This window comes from Strix aluco, chromosome 3 (genome assembly GCF_031877795.1).
Source record: "Strix aluco isolate bStrAlu1 chromosome 3, bStrAlu1.hap1, whole genome shotgun sequence".
Lineage (NCBI taxonomy): Eukaryota > Metazoa > Chordata > Aves > Strigiformes > Strigidae > Strix > Strix aluco.
Window position 1 is genome coordinate 37,813,684 of NC_133933.1, and position 24,960 is coordinate 37,838,643.

The 24,960-nt window shown below is 39.9% G+C and overlaps 1 protein-coding gene across 1 annotated transcript in view; it reads right to left on the bottom strand.

The window, feature by feature from the left end:
* GLP1R (glucagon like peptide 1 receptor) overlaps positions 1-24,960 on the bottom strand; it is an 86,921-nt gene that overhangs the window by 16,483 nt on the left and 45,478 nt on the right. Inside the window, exons 4-8 of the mRNA XM_074818125.1 lie at positions 17,317-17,426; positions 14,583-14,689; positions 10,986-11,139; positions 9,449-9,608; positions 1,112-1,172 (exon numbers count right to left, since the gene is read on the bottom strand). Coding sequence (XP_074674226.1) covers positions 1,112-1,172; positions 9,449-9,608; positions 10,986-11,139; positions 14,583-14,689; positions 17,317-17,426 — 592 coding nt within the window. The remainder of the gene's footprint in view (positions 1-1,111; positions 1,173-9,448; positions 9,609-10,985; positions 11,140-14,582; positions 14,690-17,316; positions 17,427-24,960) is intronic.

Genomic DNA, 24,960 nt, shown 5'->3' on the forward strand with positions numbered 1-24,960 from the left:
TGTGGCCACAGTCTGGCTACAGAGTATTATCAAGTCAGTCTTGAAAAGAAATTTGCAAATCCTAGTATTGCTTAAGCCAGAGAAGGCAGCTTTGACTGAACTGATTCAGTACTATGAAAGACACTAAAAAAAAGCTGGTTCTTAACACTCATGAACACCAGAAAAAAATCTGGAGGTGGCTGTGACTATACTGAATTTTCACATTGCAGCATTTCTCCAGCAAGGATTGTGTCTGGGGGAGGGGAAAAAAAAAAAAAAATAAAGAAAAGGAACTTCTACAAAAGTGCTGGCTGGGTTGTCTGGAAACTAAGTAAGAGGAAGACCCAATAAACAGTACATTTAGAATAAAAAGGAAATAGCATAAAGTCATTTATTTTATCACAAAGAAAGTACCCAAATATTTCCAGGCAGTCACTGTCACTAAGAAGCAGCCACTTTCCCCCCTTTTTTTCTTTAAAAAAAAAAAACCACCCAAATCAACAAACTACAAGACTATTTGATACATAAAGCATATATAAAGACAATTTTTCAGAACAGCCACTATGGTAAAAGTGGACAAAAAGTATTTTGTGTTTTGCAGCCATCTTGTGTGTGGTACAGTTGACATCAGCAAGACTAACATAAGCAGACAATGTGCCTTTATTTTAAGAAGATCTAAATAATGAAAACTTAAACAAGAACAGGCAATCACATCTCTGCTGCTAGGCATAAGCTAACCACTACAAATTGCAGGCAGAATCCTGTGGGAGGTTTCTGCCTTCCTCTGAAGCGTAACTGTAAAGGCTACTGCCAAAGGCACAGTATCAAGAGTGGTCTTGGTTGGGTATGACGACTTCTACTGTTGATACTGTAACTACAGAAAAACAAAACATACCTTTTCTTGACCTGCAAAGGGATAGATTCATTCAGACATGCAGAAAATTCTGATCAGAAAGAAACATATGCTCTTTTCTGAAATGTTATGCAAGACCTTCAGACAAAACAGAAGCAATTATGTGAGGTTTCAGCACATTGCCAAAGCAAACCACACTGAACAGAAAGCAAACAATGACCTGCCAGTGCACACATACAGCACAAATGAGATAGCTACAAAAATCAGAACTAAACCAACCCCTCATCTTCATAAAGGTACTTGACAGTTCCCCAGAGGATAACAAACAGCATTGGTACACCTGGGAAGAGAGGAGACAAGGTTGACACTGACATTAAGAGACAGGGAAAAGCAGAGAGAAGGACAAATCCCCCACACATAATGATGAGCAACATAATTAACTGGTGGCAGGTTGCAGCTCCTACCCAGCACAGATGGCTGTCAAGGGTGGGAGGAGGAATCTAACCTGCAAGTAACTAATACATGTAACTTACTTTGCCTGGGACCCCACCTAGCTCCTAACAGGTATGAAAATGAGTAACAGACCATCACCCCCATACTCAGCATATACCACCTTTTCCATTGAAAGTTTCATGGAGGGGCCAGGGGAATGAAATTTCTGGAAGCTCTTCTAGCCTCTATATTCATGTTAGAGAGGAGCACAATGTGCTCTGACCCAAACCTTTGCATCCACATTTCTGCCTGTGGGTCAGTTATGTTGTATTGAGGCAGCACCAAGCTCAGGCTGTCTATCAGTATCAGGGCTGGAGCACACTCAGCCCCACGTGCCCCTGATGGCAAAGGGGAGTGTGGGCACATGACACGTATAGCAAGTGCGCTCAGGTCTGCCCTGCAGAGAAGCCCCAAGTTTGGGCTGCAGTACTGACATGGACCTGAGTGGCTGCAGCAGAGACAGCAGATGCATCTGGTCTTGAGAAAAGGCTTCGTCCTACGCTTACCTGACAGCGCATGTGCTACAGTTGGTCAGTTTATCTGGGGTGTAAACGGAAGAGAGAAAAGCCAAGTAAGCTGGCAGTCATTACTTGCTTTACAATGTCAAAGGCTCTCAAATTCATTTCTTTCATTTATGAAAAGCCTAGGTCTTAAAAATAATTTTAAAGTGCATCTACCAACCAATATTCAGTACAGAGAATGCCAAAGAAGCCCACAAGGAAGGAGAGCAGGAGACGCAACAAGCAGGATGAGGAATTTCTGCCTAAGGATGGATCAAGATGGTCTAACTGCTCTGTGTATCTCCTTGGACAGTACATGTATGTACATTATATAGGAAGGGCAACATTTAATGTGCTTTGTTATTGCATTCTTAAGAACCAATATAGTAAGGGACCATAAGAACATCACTGTGCAGCAGTAAGCACTGCACAGGGCAAATACATGGTTCCTAACAGCAGAAGCCACAGGGAAATCGGTGATCTCTTGCAGTCTGAAAATCTACAAGCAGTATCTGTAGTGGGTATTATCAGTAAAAACCTTGTCTCTTTCTCTACTGTATTCTTTCTTTACTATCAGAACAGCTAAATACTACAGACATGAAAGACCAATTATTCTGCTTAATCAGTTAAAAAAAAGAGAGAGAATAAAGAGCAGCAAGAAAAAGATACCAATAATCAGAATAATAGCAAAGATAATGAATTGAGTAGAGATTATTGGGGCAAGTGGTTGAACATGTTCCACAGATGTACCTAATACTGAGTACACAATATTTTGGGAGCAAAGTTACTGAGAACTCTGTGCTGCTTTTATAGTGGCATACGAGATTAAGAACAGGCTTATTGCAAATCAATTCCAAACACAAATGAGCATTTGATTCACAGAAACTAATTATAGTTTGAATTATTTCTTTCTTGACTTTGCTGAGAATTAAGATATCTTAATATGAAACTTACGGGATAAGACACAAACACTAAGGCTGTATGTCAGTGGAGGGAACTGATGTATCGAGTGGTAACGATAACGATTTGTGGGTATCTCCATCTTCTGGATACATCACAAATCTCTCCATATTTAATCACGTTACTTTACATTTGAATTGTGAATCTGTTATTAATATTACATTTCAGAAGAGCCTAGCTAGAGAGAGGCTGGTATTATTGAACTGCATCGGCATCCTGCTATGCAAATATACAAATGAATAGGCAGCATGTACAAGGCGACGTGTTCAACATCCTCTGCCCACTCCCACTTGCGATACCCCTGGTGCCTTGGTATTGCAACACCATGAGTCATATTATTTTCACATTTTAATCTGAGACATCAAGACTTAACAGTGCAATACATACATGTAAGCTTTGAATATCAGTGCAAATTCTACAGGGATACCATCTGACATCTACCAAATTTACAAAGTCTTCTCCTAAGAAATGGGTGGCTCTGAGAACTGTCTGGGACACTCTCAGGAAATGGGAATGCATCCAGTTTTGCAAAGCCCTAGTCAAGATCTAAAGTGGAGACTGCCCCAAGAACATTCCCTAATCCATCTCAAGTCTGTAGAAGTCATTCACAATCGCAAAAGAGCAAGTCTGCGGCATCTCTGCAACAACTGTAGCTCGCAAGAATCACTGACACTCTCCATACGTTAATTTACAATCTTGATACCTAGTTAACCTGCATTAACTGGCACATGCAACTGTTATTCTGGTTTCTTCACTCAGCCAAGAGAAATTTGGCTGGCTTGAGTAGGCAGCGGAAGCAAACTGTATAAGTTCCTTAAACAAACTCTACAGATGAGTACCATTCATGAACAGAATCAGCATTGTATTCCAGTTCTGGTCTCCCAACATGCAGCTCTGTTGATGCATGTGAGTTTCTGTCCTACACCTCTTTGTCTTGCTGCTGCTATTCAAAGAATATCAGATATCTGAGAAAAAACCTGCACCCATTTATAGGATGCACTTATTTAAGATATAGGCTGAACTTATTCTGGTTTTGCTCTTTGTCAAACAGAAAGCTCTGAGGTTGATCTTTTGCCAGATTAACTGACCACAGAAAGGTCTCTGAAATGGTAATGTCTCCTTCTGTGTGTACTGCATCACTGCTGAATACGGCAGAAACTGCAACAGCCTGCTCATAATAGCCTCTGCCATGTTAATCCTTGCAGGCTGATAACTGACCAAAATCTTCGAACACTAGACAGTGATGAGGAAATCTGTCAAGTGTACTAGGAAATAAGCATGCTGACAGCTAGCTAATAAAGTTCAACTTCAATGACAGCAGATAGGGCATCTGAATTATAGGCTGCAACAATAATATATATTACAGATGATGAGAACATAATGGAACTGCCAAATCAACTAGCTTAACACCCCACTGCATAAATAAAGAGCACAACCTACTTATTTTCACTCTAGCTTACATATTCTACACCTGGCCAGGTGTCTGCATAATAAGGAAAAAAAAAAAAAGGCTGGAAAACCAGGCATTATCCAGAATGATAATAGGATGGGTAGGCAAGAGAAGAAAACTGAGAAATTCTGCACAGGAACCACCATTTGGTTGACATTTTCACACTGCCCCACTGTTCCTAATGAGTAGAGAGAAGAGCAATTTGTGGAGCTGCTAATGGCAGTTACCACGTCCTGATAACAGCATGTAGAAATCAGTCTCTTCATTTAATGGGTCTGAGGTATTTTGGGAACAGAACAGAAAAGCTCAGGCTTGTTCTGGAGTCCATGAAAGGTGTCACCAGATGGTGCTATTCCATGCCGTCTTCTTTCCCTTACCTCAATGTGCAAGCAAGTTTTAGAGACACACAGTAGTTCTAGCTTTGCATTGTACCACATTTTACATCGAGGAAATTTCAGGGAAGAAAGATGTATGAGGGGAAGACAGGCTCCCCTCATTCTCACATGCTGATTAGAGATTCTTCCTGAAGTAAATTTGTCTCAGTAGGACCAGAGCACTGCCATCCTGCCAAGACCCTTAAATAAGGACATATTCTGAATACAGCATTTTAGGACTGATGAGTTTGTGTATAAGATCATATTTCAGATGTAACCTGACATCACTAGTTTCCACGTGGTGAGAAATTCAACCTCTGAGACAATCAGACACACAAACCAGAAGGACACTACTGCTGCCAGAAGAACTCCAATCCTCCTCTTCCTCTCAGAAATCATCCAGGATGGTCTGGCTTGATCAACTGCTTGACATATGAATGCAAGAAGTACGTGATGGGGAACTAAAAGAAGCGATAAATACATATGACTAGATGTAGAAAGAGTAAGAGCACTGAAGATGTGAGAAGATTAAGTGTTTTTCTTTCTAAGAAAGGAAAAGCATGAAAGAGTTTAATCCAGAAGATGGAGTGAAGAGAATTAAGAGAAACTCCTCACAGATGCATTTCCTACCAAGATCAGTCTGGACACAAAACCTATTTTCACATCATTGTCTGAAATACAGTTTTCATTTGAAAACAGACAAGAACTGCTCAGTGCAATGAATGCGTCCTGTTGCTACACCGAGTTCATACCGGACTTGAGAAGAAAGGTTTCTTACTGGCTTTGCTCTAGTCAGATCTTCCTTGCAATCAGGATGTATATTTTGACACCCTAGCTAGGCTTCCTGCCATTAATAGCTTCATTCCCTCAAAGTATTCTTCCTTAGAGCAAGTTTGGATTGCCAAGGTTGGAAGGAAAGGGATTATTTATTTTTTATGGCAGTTTCCCTGCTGCAAGTGCAGCTGGGTGTAAAATTGCCATAGAAGCTCAGAGATTGTTTAGCTTTTTATTAACATTTTCTTCTTAGCCTTTAGTTCTGAAAATTATCTCTTGTCAATCTTCTCGCCTGAATATCACACAGAGTCACTTGTGGGATGTTGCTGCTGTTTCCCCATTCCTCCCTCTTCCCTGCTTCTGAAAGTGAACAGGTCCTTTTTCTACTAAGAGCTGCTGAAAGATGCATACAGCAGCGTTACAGTATAAACTGCTCTTCTCCGGAGACTACTTTGTACAGCACTGACAGAACTGCTTGAAGTCAATGTCAAGATCAGTGTCTCTTCACTTGGGCTCAGACACAATGAACACTGAGTTGGTGTCCTGGACACCGTGATTAAGCACAGTCTGCACATCATTTTTTTGTTTTGTTTGTTTCTTGGAATCATCTTGATCTCTGTAGTTATATTGTTTTCTTTCCCCCATTTTCCTGCAAATGTTTTGCTCTCTCTAGAAGGTGAGATCCATGGTCAAGGATTTATCTTATGTCAGAGGAAGGAAGCACCAGGTACCAGCAATGTACAGCAACAGGTTTTTTTTTTCTGCAGGTGATAATGAATATCTGAATCAAGATCCTGTTTAGCTGCTGCTGTGCTGACCTCCAGGCTCTGCCACTAGCCTATTAAGAACTTTGTTTGTTGATGCTGTTAGTGTTTCTTCCCGCCCCCCCGCCTTCAGCTTTGAAAATGGCATAAACCATTGGTTTTGCAGTAAGATATGTGGATCTCAGGGTTGAGACAAATGCATGAAAGTCTGCTTTTACAAATAAAAAGAAGACATAAGCAAGACATTTTCCACATTAAATGAAATAAGAAAAATTTAAGACTGCCATCTCAAAGCCTAGTATGGCGTGAAATCTCAGCAAGGAAGTGGCCATTACAGGAATAGAGTTACCTCACAAGTGATCAGGAAGGTTTATAGAATCCTATCAATATACATGATGTCAATATAAATGACTCCCGATTTGTAAAACTACATTAGTTTCCTTAGGTCTATTAAGATTTTATAACTTTTCTAGCTTTTGCAAAGTACAATAACATGAGATAAACAGATCTTTCCCCTTATAAAACCCTTCAACAGAAAAGAATAATTACTCATTTGAACTGATACTAAATGGACTACCGCCTAATAATATTAAGAACTGACCTGAAATTATCATATAGCATACTTTGGAAATATTTATTAATTCACCTTTACACTCCTCACTGTCTCCTAACTGTTCCTAGGCAAACACAGACAATGAGATCTTTTACATGCTTCTACTTGAAGAGCAGGTTTACCCTTTCCATATTTTGGATTGAGATGAATTTATGATGTTAGACATAAAATGGGAGTACTTCTTTTTATTTGCACAATTATGTGGGCTTTTTCCCCTGTTATGACTAAATATAGCATTATTTAATATAGCAGTCTAAAAGCTTGGAGAGAAATAGGTACTGGGACATTTCTACCTATTTGAAAGCTCACCCTTACATTACAATTTTGCTTGGGATTATCCAAGGAAATAATTTGCTCTAGTTTCTTGTTTGTTCTGAGACCCGTTGTTCCTCCTAAGTAGTACAACAGGGCAAATATAACCAAGAGTATGTGCAAACACTAAGGTGGACAAAAAACTTGACAAGAATACACAATTTTATTCATATGTACATTTGAGAGAAGTACAAGTGCAAACATATGCGATCACATGTGGGACTGCAGAAGCTATTTAGACAGCGAAAACAATAGCGTATGGTCTATGAGTGATCACAAAGTTCAGTTATAATTAGAAGAAATAACAACATGACTAACACCCATAAGTTTGTGAACAATACGTATAAAAAATTTTAAAACATAAATATAGATCAAATGATGAGTAATGAACAAGTTAAAAAATTATCCTGTAAGAGGACAATTCATTAACAGAACAAAGGGTCAGGGTATCAGATCAGCTCTGACAGCCAAATAAGTTTGGTTTTTTTGATCCAGCTTTATTTTTACAGTTGATAAACTAGTTCAAAGAGCAGGACACTCTCAGCTCAGACAGGAGTCTACTGTCCCTCTGAAGCCTCGGCATTATGCTGAGACTACCATGATGCTCAAAAAAAAAAAAATAATAAAAATCTTCTGAGCATTGCATAGAGCAGAAAGGCACCTGGCAAGAGACCTGGGCACCCCAAAAATGGAATCACCAGTGAAGAAGCAAGAAAGAAAGAGTGGAGAAAATCTTCATAACTTTCCACTTGTTAGACAAAACTGTTATCTGGTATAACTAATCTGGGAGCACTGAAATAGCAGATGCTTCTGCATTTGAAGATAGAAAATCACTGGCAAAGTTTGCACGTGCAGCCATGGCTGCATGTGCAAGAAATGGTACAGATGAGGGTTGAATGGCACAGGCAGAGCTTTTCTAGGAAGTGTGGATGAAACCCATATATCCAGTGCCAAGTTCTGGCATTGTCACTCATTTCCACAAACTCATCCAGAAATTCAATATACAGTAGCAAAACTTCCATTGTAAAGGAAGGACAAAACCAAAATAACGTCTTCTGTTTCTGCCTTCTGCTTTTGCAAGAGCAACTCTAACTAGAAATGCTTCAGATCAAAACCATACATTCCTTACTTATAAAACACCACAATACCCTGAGGATTTGGCAAGATATAGTTTTGCTCTAATTTCTTTTCCATTTCCTCTCATGTTCTCAATCAGTGCTTCAGAATAGCTCCCTTTGCTTTTTTTTTTTTTAAATTGAGAGTATGGCTATTCATAAAACATGATTAAAACATACGTAGTTCAAATGTTATACAAGATATATAAGCTGTTGCTTATGCGGCATGTACTATAAAAAGTTCTGTATCTTCCATTATTGTTTTGTAACTAAAACTCTTCAGCAGGAAACTGCTATTATTTGCATTTATTTATTTCCATCAATATGCCAGAAAGCCTTTGCTCCTCATATATCACTGTTCAATAGAATTGGGTAATTCATGGTAAGCCATTTATACACATTTTACTAGTGAACTAATTTGCTGGAATATTCAGTTGGCAAATCCATAGAGAAAGAAGGACAGTCAAAGCAATTTAAATGTTCAAACTAGCATCTGTGAAAGTACTTGCAGTATTTACTTGGCTTTACTTTCAGCTTGCCCAAAGTTGCCTGATTTCCACCAAAAGGGGAGGGGGAGAAAAGCATTTCTACAGAAGGTGATTCTGTTTCAACCAACTGATTTCAAGGCATCACAGTCCTTAATCTCAAGCACACACAGGCCCATGGCGCATGCACCCTGACCACTCTTTTGCCTGACAGTCATTACTTGACCTGCTCTGCCCACATAACCAACCTGACAACTCCCTTCTAGCAAGCCCTTGTTCATCAGCCCCTTTGCATCCCCCTAGCTCATGCTGCCACCATTTCTCTACTGATATCCTTGACCAGATACAAGATATCATTGCTACTTTGCACCACAAGTAGTTAACACATCTTTGAATGCAATGGGAATCTTTCAGGAGATGAAACAGGGCAGTCCAAGAAAGTCCACACTCACCTGGAATCACCCACACATATTTTGTATTTGGAACCCAGTGTCTTGCAGGAAAAGTATCATGTGCCTACCACTGGTCTGGGGAGTTTCTGTGGTGTTGCACAGACCCTGCGTTACAAACCCACAGCCTCTATGCCGCGAGGATCCAGGAGCTGTGGTGGCCCAGCACCCTCCAGCTCAAACAAGGTAAGGGATTGGGAACAAAAAGGGAATGGAGAGTGCAGGACTAGAACTTGGCAGCACTATGATAGACATGCAGTATTTTTTCTTATTATACCATCTGCTGGTGCACGCAGCCATAGACAGACATATAGAGACATCAACTTACCCCAACCAATGAAGAGATAAAGCCGAAAAATCCTCTGCTCAGAAAAGACTGAAAGTACCAGCAGCGTATACAGGTACATGCCTTCCACTAGCAACCAGTAGTAGTTTGCAGCCACACAATACTGCATCATCACAAAGACCAAGCGGCAGCTGAGTGACTCCTGTGATGGAAAAAAAGCACAAATGAATGCAACAGGGGCTGAGAATAAAGTGATATTAACTCAAAAGACTGGTTCTCTCTCCTACTCTTGCTCCTTAAAACAACGCTTGCTAAATTAATCACATTTGAGTACTGAAGGGACAGAAGCTAGTAACAGGTGTTATACACAGCAAATAGATGCTTTCAACAACATGCCTCCTTTAAAAAAAAAAATTACATATTCTGCATTTCCCCTCAATAAGCAATGACTTATAATTTGAAAAGCACAACACAAAGACAAGAAGAGCAGCAAGTGAAAGGTACTGGGTCACCTGTAGTCAGTGAATCTTTTCACTTCTCCAGTTATTCTATTCTGCAGCTGAGAATTTCTTTATTAAAGAGCAAATCGTAGATGACGTAATGTTGACTATTTTCTAAAGCTGATGAAACCACTATTGGATAAACCATGTGTGAAAGCACAAAGCCTAGGTTTTTTTGGAAGGAGGAAATGACTGACAATCCAATGTGAACATTTCCAAACCATTTAAGATATGTATCACAATGTTATTTTTTGCCAATTGATACATTGCAGATGAGAAGAAATCAACCATCATATGAGATTAATTATGGGGTATTAGTGCTTAAGCCTTAGGCAGAGTGTCAGAAAAGGATGGGTACTAAGCATGATTCAGAACACATACTCTTTATGACCCCAAGCCCACACTGCAGCAGCAAACGCTGTACCCATGTTCTAGAATCACAAGAGCTATACAAATAACAAAAATTCCTTTCTTTGAAGATTCAAGTACATTTTGTATTCCAAATCTGAAGGGGGAAAGGCAGCTTTTATCATATTCACAAAAGAGCTGTATATCTTCTCCCTTTGATTAGGAGTATTTAATTAGCCCATTCCTTCAAAGCTTTCTAAATGCTTTCAAATTTGCATTTTAATCAGATACTTCCCTTTTTCCTGTCATCAACAGATTATAAAGATCTCCAAGAATGACCAATTAATTTGGTCATTATACAAGACAGACAGTCCTATCACAAAAGGTGCTGGCCACTGCTAGAAGAAATGAACCTGCAAGCATGGGAAGAAGATATAGGCATTTGTATATATATAAGAAATCCACCTTTTCATGTTTCCTCTGTCTAGTAGGGGCAAACTTCCCACAAGCAGAGAAACATGCTGTGGAATCAACTACCTGCCTGTTCCAAGCCCAGATCGGCCCAACCACAACTGCATACATTGTGCTACAAGTTTCAGAGAAACTCTGTGGACTGAAGAACAGCATTTTGTACAACCCTCACTGTACAAAACAAAATTACCTGCTGTCATGCAGACACACCACAGTGGTGACTCCAATATCCTGAGAATCACCACACTGTCTGCCCCTACCTGGAAGGAGATAAGTCCTTCCCACTGGTGCTCTTGTGTGGCTGTGCTGTACATCCACTTCACCACTGAGTCTTTAATGAAGACTGATATAGCCCGGAGGATAAAAGAGGTGAAGAGGTTCAGGTGAATATAATTCCTCGTGCAATGCAGATGTCTGTAAAAAGGAAGAACCAGTCATGACCCACTATCTATGTAAAAGCTGCAACATCACACTGAGGGAGAAAAATTCCCTGAGGGAGGGAAAAATGAACCCTGTTGGAAATCAGGAGGTACCAGAGGAAATCCCATAACTTGAGAATAGCTGTAGGGATTTCAAACTGTCTTTGGGAAGAAATCACCATCATGGAAAAAACATTAAAAACTTCAGCCCTAAGTGTGAGTGTTTGGGAGAAGGAAGGAGATCAGTGCATAAGGAAAAAAAATATTTTAGAAGTTTAAAAAGTGTAAAAATAAAGTCATTTTCAGAAGACATATCTGAAAGGACTAAAAAAGTCAAGTTTCACATAATGCTGAATCTAATCTCTTTGAATTGACCTCAGTGTCACTGCACAGGTTTACCTTGGCAAGGCTCTGAACTGGTGTGCAGTACAGTTTCAGGCTGTGCTCAAACCAACAATGAAACAAAACCCACCTGTAAATTACTGCCTTGACAACAAGAGAAAAATGTATTCAGATTGCCTCCTGAGGGAATTGTAAATACTATCTGTAGAACTAAAAGGAACTGCATTTTCACCTCTGCCTTCAGAATTGAAAACAACAAAACAAAGAAAAAAATCCTCCTGAATTTCAGCAGCCAGCTGCAAAGACAATAAAATTGCTACTTGTTAAAAAAAAAAGCATGTTAAGGGATAGCAAACTGCAGTCATGTAAATGGCATCCAACTGCAGAGTGTTGCCAATGTTTTACCAGCCTTATCCACAAATATTTTTCTTCCAGCACTGCAATGGTACACACTTTCCTTCAAAGAAGTTACACTGGGTATGATTCTTTTTTATGCTGAAAGATACAGGTAACATATTATAAACAGCAATTATTCCATTGTTTCAGGTAACATGCTTTAAATGTCTATTTTTACTGCTCTATAAATTTGGGTAGAAAAATAGACTTGGTCTGAAAGTTATTCGGTTTGTGCTGAAGAGGAAGGAGAACTTTTTTTCACAGGTCAAATAGAATTTTTTGCATCACTTCTAAGTCACAGGTTATTTCAAAACTTACCTACAATTAATACTTATTTTCCTTTAACTCAAAATTTATTTGTTGATACCCTTCAGAACTGCTACAGATTTAAACCTGATTGAAAAAATTATGTAAATTAGCCAATTGAAGAAAATGGGTTGCAAGTAGTTACTGAGTATTTCTGCTACAGGCAATGCAAGTTATTCAAATTGTTTCAGTCTTGAAGTTATGGGCCTATTTCAGCTTCCATCACTGAAGTTACAGACTTCTATTTCTTTCAGAGGATACAAAATTGGACACTAGAGATATATTGTTTCCTCTGTTGTATCATTATTAGAAACAAAAATAAAGGTTATTCTGTAGTCTAAGAACTTTAAAAAGCCGTCCTATTACAAAAGTGGAGAACATCAGCATTTTGGTGCCACTGAGTTAAATTTCAACCCCCATTTGTTGAGGTTGCACAGCTTCTGGGGAGAGGCCACAAGTGAAGGTTCCAGAATCTAGCAACTGCAATCCACAAAGGGGTAGCTCTCGTGTATTTAATGAAATACAACATCAAGCTGTCTCTAAACAGAGAATTTAGACAGGAAAGCACTAAATGGATTGGCAGCATAGTTTCAACAGGCTCTCAAGTTCCTTTAACATCTCTGAACCCTCATTTTCAAAATCAGAAGCACATACTCATGTACTCCAATTCCTGCTTCACAGTTAGCAGAAAAAACACTGAAGTATCTCTCTGCAAAAAGTCAGAGCATAGAAATTCCCTCTCTCCTACCAGTCCTCAGTGACAAACTTGCTCTTTTGTTCCCTGACAAAAAGATACGTGCATCCTTCCTTCCTTCCTTCAAAAATATATGGTTGCGCTCTGTGACCTTTACATTTGGGCTGCTAACGTTACTGAAAAAGTGTCATTGATGGCTGAAACAAGGAGAAAGTCCTTATCCTGGGAGACTTCAAGACCATCTGGTGTTTTGTCAGATGAATCCCAAAGTTGCACAGGTGCAACACATACAAATCATAATTATCACGTGGCATTCACAGAGGGTAAAGCAAGTCTCTGCATTTCTGTAGTCATTTTAAATCTTGAGATTGCTAGCCTATGCTTCTCCATTAGAAGGAAGAGGGATAATACAATGCTAGAAGGTGTGGTACAATCCTAAAAAACTTGTGTCATTTCAGTTTTGGAAATTAGAAACTAAAAGGCACAACTGATCTTTTTAAATGCATAAGTGGTATAAACATTTAGGAGGAAGGAAAGGAGAGGGACTGCCTTGCTAACAGGGAGTGTTGGCACCAGACCAAATAATTATTAACTGGCGATGATAATTCTTTAATCAGGGAAGAAAGTTTAAGGATCAGAGCACTGAAGGTTTCTGACCTGATTTCAAATAAGAGTACCAGGAGATGGAAAACTCTACTTTTTTAGGAGGCAGCCTTATCAGCATGTAAGAGGGATGATAGGATCTGGCTACATAGAGCAGCAGGGAGCAGGACTTCATGGCAGAGGGACTTCCTTCCCACAACAGAGCAGGATCACATCTTTGTGTTTTCTATATATCAGTCTCCTGTCCTCAGCATTCCCAGACTGCATGAAAGTCCATCTGGACTCAAGACACCTCCTGGATTTACAGAGGAAAAAAACAAGAGATCTCTCTGTTGGAGTCAAAGTTGTTTGGGTTTTTTTTTCCCCCTTTGTATCTTTAACCAAAGCTACACAGTGTATCATTGGCACGTGCAACCAGTAGTCTCTTAAATTTGATGTACTCCACACAATTTGTTGGTGCATACCTTAATAAACCCAATATGCTAATATGGCCAGGTGACAGCAATTTATTTCACAGAAACTTTTCAAGTTTCAAAATTAGGTTCTCTACCATATTGCAAAAGAAATAAAAATTTCTGAAAGCTCTCCAAAAAGAGCAATTGTGTCCAAAATCCATTTCTGCATTGAAATATCCCCTGCAAGTGAGGGTTAGGAAATGGACCAGACTGAGCTTTATGCTCTGTGTAATTCCAAGCAAGGCAAGATGACAACTTCTGTCCTAAATGTCCTCTCACACCCCAGACCAGTATCTCATCTGCAAGGCAACACCATGAGGGAAAGCTGGAATCTCTCTTTTCCCATGTCTTCCAGTGGAAATGTCATTGAAATAAAAAATATCACAACAAAATATTACAAATGATGAAAAGCATGTTCCACACATTCATACAGCTAACACTGCAAAAATTTAGGAATTTTACTTGCATTTTGAGAAGAAATGATTGTAGGAAGGAACACAGAAGTGACATAATATAGAGAAATAACAAGGTGATGGAAGAAGGGAAAAAACCATAATCAAATATTTCTGTCAAAGTCTGATACTATCACATAGAAAAACATAACACCTTTTCTCCACTCTCTTCAGAGCTTTGCCCAGTTACCTGAATCCAAGAAGAATGGCAGTTGCTATTACAAGGGCAGAGAAGGAAAGAGCATATCCAATGGTGTATATGATGGACAAATTCAGGAGCTGTTCTTCTGGTGCATCCTGAGAGCATATAAAGGAGAAAAGAAAAAAAAAAAAAGAAAAAAAGAGGGGGAAAAAGACAGAGCTCGTGGGCTTCAGTTCTTTTCTCCCAGCTGCTTTCTAACTTTTCTTAAAGATAACCAGAAGTCATTCTCCTACTGTCAAGTTTAAATGCACGTATCAAATCAGTCTTCCACCTTCCATATGCTCTAAAGAAATAAAAATTTAATCTTAATTCCCCAGCTGCTCCCAGGTGTTCACTCAAACAGTTGGGTTTTGCAGCCAGGCTAGAAAATAGATAATGTGACATTATTTCATAATAAAGTTGGAGAGGCATGAATTACCACACAAGCAAGTCTTAAACAGATGGCAGGAAACACAGACACAACTCAACCCTGCAGTAAAAATGGCAAAGCTGATGTTTTCAGACTTGAATATTTAAAGCAAGTCTCCTTACTGGGTAACGAGGGTGTCCTCTGGCTACATATATACTTAGAAATAAAAGAAGCCTGGTCCCATTCGCTGACTCAGAGGCAAAGCATGCCTTGCATTCATACAACTAAACTATTTTCTGCCCCCAAATAGTCTTTCTTCTGCCTCAACTATGCAACCTCCTGGTAATGAACCACAGCCCAACACCATCGCATGACCTAGGTGTTACAGCACTGTCTGGGAGGGAGCAACTTGATGCGGGCCAGAGCAGCTGGGATGCTTGCACTACCCTGACAGTCCTGGGCTGTGGCTCTCTTCAGATTCACTGTTGAAGACATGACCACCAAGACCCTTGCTTGAAAATGCTGGCCAAAATCTTTAGGGAGAAGAGAAATATTTGAAAAGCTACAGGCAGGTCTGAACAGACTTATTGCTCAGCCTCTGAGGCACACTCATATTCTCTTATTCTGGTTCATTTCTAAGCACGTATCTTTGTCTAAATAGACTCAGGCATTTTACTTCCCTTCTTCAAGATGCTAATTCTGCAATTGACTCCTGAGACCTGTGCTGTACAAAGGAATACATTCATCGTACTTCAGAAGTAAGTACAGCTATTCAGATGTACTTCGCACAGCCAGGAGGATTTAAGATGAACATACAGGCTGTTCCTCAAGGATTTGCTAGGTTAATGTTTTAAAGGGAATGATGAGAGCTGCCCTGCGAAAAGAAATATCTCTTCAGTATCAAAGCCCAGGCAAACTATTGAGATTTGACAATTTAAAACATCTACACAGATCAAAACCACATCGCACACTTAAAGTGAACAATGTGATTTTATAAGGATTGACTCACAAGCCATTTGGATTTTGTTTTAGTGACAGTTGTAATATTATACACAGCAAACATATCAAAAAAAGCTCTTATTCCCATGTACAAGTTACATAAAACAAAGTAGGTTATTAGGGGGCTCTATATACATTAGCTGGAAAACCAAACATGGCTGTTCAAATTTCAAGGAGTGACACCATGTACACAGGGTTTCAGAATCCAGATCAGTTCATGGAAACTTGGAGGCAGGTGCCAAATGATGAAGTGTTACCATTAGGTACCTCTCTCCTTGGCATGTTCCAACACAACTCTGGAAGAAACCATAACGGCAAACAGGGAAAAAAATAAAACGACCAGGCTTACACTTTGCATTAAGATAACGTGCTCTGCTGGGATACCTCAGAACATGGAAGGGACAAGGAATAAGGCTGCAACTTAAAGGAAAAAGTTAAATTTAACATATTTGAAGAACTACAAACTATCTCTTTTCCCATCTCCTCCTAGTCTGCTGCCATTTATTCCTTCTGAAGAACAAGGCACTGAGCAATGGCAACTCCAGAGGACACAGATCCCACAGCACTTTGGAATTTCATATACTTGAACTGTTACAGTTAGGTATGTACTAGTTCCCAGTACCTTGGGACAGAGAGAGTGCACTCAATTTATGTGAGGAAAAGCATCGCCCTTGGAGGCTCACAGCAGTAATGGTATCACGTGTCATGGGAACGCACACAGTGTGCTAGCTGACGCCAATGGCTGACAAAAATCCCCTGGAAATCCCTACGCTCTCCTTCATTTGGTGCCAGGTGTCTCAGCTCCCTGCAGAGTATAACGCACTAGGGCAAGAAAATAACACTGACAAGCCTAATTCCATTGCCCACAGCAAATTAAGGTAAAAAGACAAAAAACCCCCAAACAAACAAAAAGCAGGGACTGCCCCCTACCCAAAGGTGGAAAGCAAATATCCTTCAGTTCAGTTCATCTTAATCACCTTAATAGCTGCTAATAAGACAGAGAGAACAAATGGTCACTTTATTGGAACAATGTGCCAATGGAAGAAAAGGCAAAGGAATAACATTAGGTCACTCCTCTGGTTCGGGTGGGCTGCCGTTGAGCCCCCTGCACTGCACTGCACCTGGGACTATGGTTCACTTCTCTTGGCTCTCTCATGTACATTTAAACCTGCTCTCCTCTACCCTCCACATTCCCTTTGTTGAAGGGGGGAGGCCTGACATCCTTTACCATTACCATACCACTGAAGTGAGGCACCCAGAATGAGTCGGTAAAGATTATTTTAACAGGACAAAACCACGTGGGCCTCACTGACTACATTTTTCCTCTCTTCTGTTTTGTCCTAAACAGCAGCAGCAAGAGACAAAAACTCTTACCTGGTCAGAGGCCTCGCACTCAGACAGGTTCCTCCAGGGCAGCGTTGAATTCTCCTTCAGCAGCCATGTCCCCTCTGAGGTGCAAAACCGGTACACCTGCCCATGCAGCACTGCCAGAAGCAAAACGAGCCATGGCATTAACAGGAGGAGAGCCTGCTAGCAGGGCATGATGTGCAGAGCTGTCTGAGGCTGGGTGCATCCTTTCTTCCTCACCGATGGCTCTCCTGGCTGGAGGGGAAGGCCGCAACATTGCTGAGGGAGAGCTTTGCCTGCTCCCTACCTGCAGCGGATGCTGCTGCTCATCCTCAGGGCCAGGGAGCGGCTTGGGAGGACATGGCTGCAGCAAAGGCATCAGACGACACATGCTCCAGGACAACGGCTAACCGTTCAGCGACATCAGTCTGAAATAGTTGCTGCATTTTTGTGGGGATTTTATAACATGCATAAATTTCAGCTCACTAATTTTAAGACACACAAATTTTGGAAATGGTAAGCCTCAGCTACAAAATTCACAGGGAAAAGAAAGTGCACAAAGAGCAAATGTGCTTTTTTGCTTTCCTGAGATCATGCAGACCCAGAGACAGAGAAACCTCAGAACAAGTATGCTAACACAAGCTCCAAAATGTAAATGCTTATACAAACATCTGTGATACAAACTGAAGCTGTGAACCTTTGCCTAACTACCCATGTACTCGTTTCATTCCTTCTGTCTACATGTTTGAATAACAAAACCAGCAGTAAATAAAACACCTTTCCGAAGCAGTTAGCAGCTTGATCTTGTAAAAGCAGGTACAATGAAACAGCTCGTAATAAAGTTACATCAGACTGAAGCACCAAAATAAAAGTACAAAAGGGAAGGAGCACTCAACCATAGTGTATCAAAAGAAACCCTCTCCGGTGTCTGGAGTATTGAGGAAGTCTAATAACTTTTACAGCTGTACATAAGCAACCTGGAGGTGCCCCTGTATCTGAGCATAGCTAGAGTAGCAGTGTCGGCTGCTTTGCAAATGAAGTTTCTTACTAATCACATTTCTGACCCAGTAAACTGACCTGTTCTGTGTTATGCAGTGCTGAGTCAATCCCTCAGCCAAGGTTATTCTCTACCAAGGCAATGTTTGGAAATAAACACTTAGAAATTTTGAGGTATGCAAAGCTGTTAGGAAGATTCAGTTCTACGTGGGTATCAAAATACATCTCAATTACAGCTTTTGCTCAAACCCAGTCTTGCCTACTGCAACCTCATCCTGTTACCAGCTCCCTCATTACTGCAAACTAGAACTTGGTAGAACTTGGCATTTCTGTTCAATGGGAAAATATTAAAACTTATTTGAAATTATAACAACCCAGTAGGCTATTTGCATATTAGTTGACAAGTGGTAATTTGTTTGCTAATTGTCAGCAGTAGATTAGTAGTAGGTACTCTAAGTGAAGAATGATGTTTTAAAAAATAATATAGACATTCATATTCTAATAAGCCATTTCTAATGAGTATGCTAAATGGTAACTTATAATGATTTTGGTAGGCATAGTCTATTTTCTTTTGTAATTGGTGTACTGAATATACCAGTAAGAGATAATATAAAGATGATATAAAAATTAAGTTATACCTGGTGGAGGTTTTTCCTTACTATTAAGGATATCTGTTTGCATATGTTTACACAAAAATAGAAGGAAAGATTAGGTCAGCACATCCAGCATTATACATTCACAGGCATTAACTGCTATGAACATTTTGTCACCTGCTCTCATCTACTGCCAGTGCCAACCACTGCCTTTGTTTGGGATGTTGTTAAAACGTTAAGGATCTCACACCTGATGCAGGGCAGCAAGGAGGAAAGCATTATTTTTTTCTCCCCCTCAAGATTAATGTACATCAGATTGAAGTAAGCCATTCAAAACATGTATGCAAAGGCAGGAATCAGTAATCAGTATTATATATATATTAGAAGCCAATGAAGGTGAAATCCATGGGGTTAAAGTCAAGAGGGTTACAGAACTCAGAAGTTCAGTCTGACTGCCACTGCATGAGTTGTAACCAAGAACTATTACAAGACAAATTTATAATGAGACACAATCCCACAGAAAAAGATATTCCACTATATTCCTAAAAAAGAAAAACTTGCTGAAGGAGAATTTCACACACTCTGAATTTTGTGAATTTTTTCCCCCCATTATTTCTTACTGTCAAGGTCTAATTGGGATGAAAGCTTAGCTTCAGTGTATTTATTTTCTCTCCAAATCATTGTGACACATTTTAATTTTCTTTTTATTGATAACACTTCTTTTGAAATAATGAGGAAAATCTATTGTATGCTGAAACCTGGCTTATACTGGAGAATGGAAGAGTTTACAGTAAACGAAACATGAAATTTGCCATCAGACAGAAGACCAGACAATTAATTTAGATACGAAGAAAACCAAATGTAACCCTATTACACTGGAAAGGAGTGTTCCTGCCACATCTAGGAGTCACAAACACTCAAACTGGACTGATGGCTCTTATGGACTTCTGGTTAGCCACAAGCCAGCTGTGTCAGGCTGTCGTAGTTTCACTGCTCACTGAAAAAGTGGTGGTCAGTGCAGGGCCCAGAGGCAACTAAAGACCAACTGGGATGCCTGCATCCAGGAAGACCTTTAAAAAGCAAAAGAATTAATCAAACCAAAAATCCAAATAGATGAGACTGTGTATGAGTGTCTGAGAGTGTATATATCTGGTCTATGGAATTATTTGTTAATCAAAATGCTTATGAGATAGAAAAAGTTAAAAAAGAAAACTTAGACCTCAAGGCAGTGTTGAGATTCTGGTTGACACATGGAGAGATGGCTCATGAAATTGTTGAGAAACTGCACAAACCACAACATGAAGAGAGCGCAGGGCTGAGGTACTGCAGGCAGCCAGTTACTCAGGAATGTCAAAACAAGTCTCATTGCTGTGGAAATAGATTATTTTCAGTTATATGTCAGACACCACAGAACCCACACTACGTCAGCAGAGGTTTACTGCAGGAGCCATGAAGGGCTCAGTGATAGATATACACCACATATGAGACCCTTCATTCCCTGCGGCTGGACATACCCAACACCACCACCACACAGGACCGGTGAGGCAAACCCAGCCCAGGAGTGCTGACATCCTTGCATGCTGTGTGATCGGCCACAGAAGCCCCCCAGAAAAGGGGGCTCAGAGCCGCAATCCCACGAGCGCTGGCCTTCACACAGCACAGCTGCTGCAGGATGTGTCTCTGGAGCAGAGCCCTCCTGAACCGCATCGTCCTGTGGCCGCTCCTGGTTTCTCTCTTCCTAGAAGCACAAGGCAAACAAGCCTCTGTCTACTCAAACTCTGGGCAACAGGCTCCAACACAGGCAGCCACCTGCCACTGTCCAAACACATGAAAAAGGCTGTTAATGACTGACAGCTCAGAAGAGATGTTACCTTAACGTGAATGCTCTTTCCCTGGTCTTGCCTCACTAAAGAGAGGGACAAAGAGTCAACGCCAGAAACTCTGCTCTGGTGTGTCTCCAAAATAACTGATAAAAACTTGAAGTGGAGACTTTAGATCTTTTTTGTTTCATATACAAGATAAATTCTCATCTTTCCTTAATGAAAGCAGTTCCAACTAATTTCAAAGGGATACCCTGGCTATTAATCAGGGACCTTTTGCTTTTAAGCACTGCAAGTATCTTACCATTCTTACCCCTCGCAGGAAAGCACGTGGCTTGCATTAACGCTACCTACAAGTGTTCTTAAAACAATTTTTTCACAAAGACCTTTTATAACTCCCTCTCTGCACAGCTGGTCATGGCTTAGGAGATCTTCAACCTCCACAGATGGATAAAGGGATAGTATTCATATGCATTCTCTTTGCTGTGGGCCTGATCCAAAGCTCACCAGGAATCCCATTTCCTTCAACTTTCATATGAACCCATCACTGAAAAAATTCAGTTATTTATACATACAGAGGCAAGCTAACAATGACATGCTTGGAGGTTGCCCATGCACCACAGAAGGCAGGCAGGTACACAGCTTCCCCCTCAACTGCTGAGCAATTTCAGCTTCTTGCTTGCAGGTGGTTTAGTCAGAGGTGATTCACGTTTGTCCATGCCTGAATTCTGCAGAGTGACTCAGGCCCTCTTACCTTTAATGCAGTGCAAATACCAAACATACAACGATCAGCTTCAGTTCCAACAGGCCAGCATGATGAGCAATCTTTTTTGTAAGTTTGAGTGGTTGTTGCCTCCTTGCCATCCTACAATACGTTTTTCTTGTAATGCTTTTTGTTACCATATAGCCAATGTTTCAAATCACACTGATTATTACATTCTGGAATTGGCTATCATTCTCTGCAAACAAAATAAATAAATAAATCTACAGCCAGTGCATATGGAATCTAAGCTAAATGTGTTCAGTCAAAGTTACACAATCTTTGGAACAGCAGCTTAATGGTGCCAGTTTATTTGAACAGTGTCAATCACACCTCATTAGAGTTACATGTTAAAACATGGATTGATGCCCAAAACTCAGTCTCTTCAAACTGATAAGAGACAGAGAGTCCAAGAGTTAGCACTGAAGTTAATAACATCTGTCTAGTTCTCTCATGAGCCTGTAAATCAAATCAAATATTACAACTAGCTAACTACTAATATATATGGAGAGAATACGTTATCACATGGACAGGAGGCTCACAAACATTTCCTTCTTAGCCCCCTATGACTAGAAATAAAACCAAATTAAATTATTTCTCTGCTTAAAACAACCAACTCGATCTGCATTTTACAACATCAGGGTGTCAAGGTCGTGTGAGATTACTCACCCAACTGTCCCTGAGGATAAATTGGAACATTATTCATTGTAAAAACAAATTACAGCATGTCCTATCCAATCAATTCTATTGAGGCAAAGAGATGAGAGAATAAGAAAAAGAACAAGAGACATCACTTTTTTTTCTGCTTGCTGTGTGTCAAGTATTATAGACCTCTCTCTCGGTTAATACCTAGTCTCTATTTCCAGCAGGGGAAATGTTTTGGAAAAGGTAACAATTTTCTCCATAAACAGGGACTCTGTAGTTTGAGAGCATCTTGACAGTCTTCAAAACAGTCTGGTTTGTTCCTGAAATGAGAAACTTGCCTTTTGACAGGGATAACAATTGATCAGAATTTAAGAGGTTGCACTCCCATCAGCAGCTCTGTTCAGCTATTGTTTGGTGTGACCTGGGCACTGCTCTCCTGAAAGGAGCCACTCTTGGCTGTAAAAGCTGCTGCACAAGTGTCACTCAGTCCCAATCCAGGTTCTGCTAACAGTGAAGACATCCTAAACCCAGGACTTTCTCACTCACCCATGAGCGTGCAGCTGGAAATAGGACACCAGGGAGCAGCCTGATCACAAAGCCTCCGGGGAGCAGGAGCAGCTCCAGCCTGCACTACTGTCCAAGAATCACATTTATCAAAATGCGCATTTATGCTGGGCTCACAGCCACATCATCTGAAATTATATTACCTCAACAGGCAGTTTAACTACAAGTACTTTATTTAGTATCCCTTACCACTATTCCTCCTCCTTCATAGCGTATTACTCATCTCGACTCTTTTGCTTTAGTGATGATAAAAAAAAAAATTTTAAAAACAGCTACACCTTGCATTTTGCCTCAAAGGCAGAAAGGTTGGTGGTCACTTCAAGTTCTTGAAGCAGGAATAGAATAATTTTCAGTTATATTCTATGGTTTGGGTGAGAGGTGGGGAAACAGATCCAAACATCCCTACTGTGAATTTCCCTCATCCCTAGCTCCTAGATTGAAAGATCCAAGAATCCCTACAGCCTCTTCCGATAAAAAAAATAATTACTGCAAAGAAGAAGAGTGGCAAGAGAAAAAGCGTCATGCATCCACACCAAGAGATGGATGTGAGCCTACACAAACCTAACAGATACCTTTACATGGTGCAAGGGGAGATCCAATTAAGTGAGCGTAGGCCATGCCCCAGGCTGTATAAGCCCACCCTGCAGGCCCTAGAAATCCTCAGTGCCTGAATCCAGTGCTATGCTACCAAAAGCACAAAGTCAGAGACTCTACATATGGAGATGATGCTGTTTGGCATCACCCAAGGGATATTGCCTGCATATAAATTCTTATTTAAAAATATTCGTCTTAGAATGAAACTAACACAACAAAACTAAACATTCAAGAATTAGGAAGTGTTAAGTTAAAGCTACTTATGTAGGTTTTAGTTCTACCCAATGACACTGTTTCTACATACAGTCACATTTTTCCCAACAGAATCCATTGTTTTATTCAGGATACAGAATAGACAGATATCATTTAATAGGAAATTATTCATCCTTACCACTGTGAGATGTCAAGTCATATTTAAGCATACTGAATCAAGTCTATACCAAATACAGTATTTTCTTATTTGATAGTCCATTCAAAGACCACCGGTTCAGCTCCCCAATGAACACTAAGTGCTATTATCTCATATGTGTACGCAGATGATCCAAAAAATAAAGAGCATATTCTAGTCACATAGTAAAGCCAAATTTTTACAACAAAGAAAATTATGCAGCCACAAAATTTGTTCTGCATGGGCATTCAATTCTCCTAGTGCAGAGATCATCCTTGTCAGCTCTGCAATATCTTGCCTCACACAACACAAACTCCCACAGTTAATGAGTCAGTGATTCTGCAGAGAAGAGCCCCCTCTACTACGTATCTCACAATCAAATCCATTCTGCATGCTGAAGGAGTAAGAGATCTGTGGAAAAATGACAGAATATAGCTTCATAGTTAAAAACTACTTGCATAACGGTGGCCAATAAAGGTTGTGCTAGCAAAGTAGACCATGCCAAATCATAAAGCATTCATTAAGTTGTAACCTTATACATCCTTGGGTAGCAGTTAATTCTCATAAAAATTAAAATATCTTCCTGAAAAACAGTACTGTTTTTTAACGCAGAGTATTACCCTAAAAGGAGCTATACTTTCTAAACATTTCAGCTGAGCAATTTGTATTGAGAAAGAGCCGCATTAACTATGCTAGACCACACTAAAACCTAACGTAGCTTTTTAAAATATGCTTTAGAAAACAACTCATAAAAATGCACGCATGTATGTATGCATTAGGTTTAATAGAGTGTTTATGAACTATAAAAGATACATGAATTAATGTAATAAAAGAAGGTTGTTTATGAAAAACAAGTATTTATGACAACGGTACAGCTTTGTGAAGGTTTGGTAAGATACCAAAAAGCACTACTAAAAGTTTTGTTCAGAATAAAAGTGTGTTGGAATAAATTTATTGCAACACCAAACATGATTGGAAGTTTAATGCACAATAACCTTATAAAAATGGTGCTAAGAGGTTTTGCATTTTAAAGTTACTGGATCAGTTAGTTAATGTAATTGATAGAAGACATCAGAGGATGTTAAAATGAAGCAAAAAAGTATGCAATAGAGAGTTTTCTTAAAAGGCTGCATAAGACAGAACTAAAGTCTTCCCAGGGCAGAGGAAGGCATCTATTTTACTATGCCCATACTCCAAGGACCTATAAAAATAAGCCAAAAAAAGCCTCAAATAAACAAACAAAACATGCAGACAGTTAAAGAAAAACAAGCTAAAAGAAAAGGAAACAACCAGGCAAATCATTAGCATGAT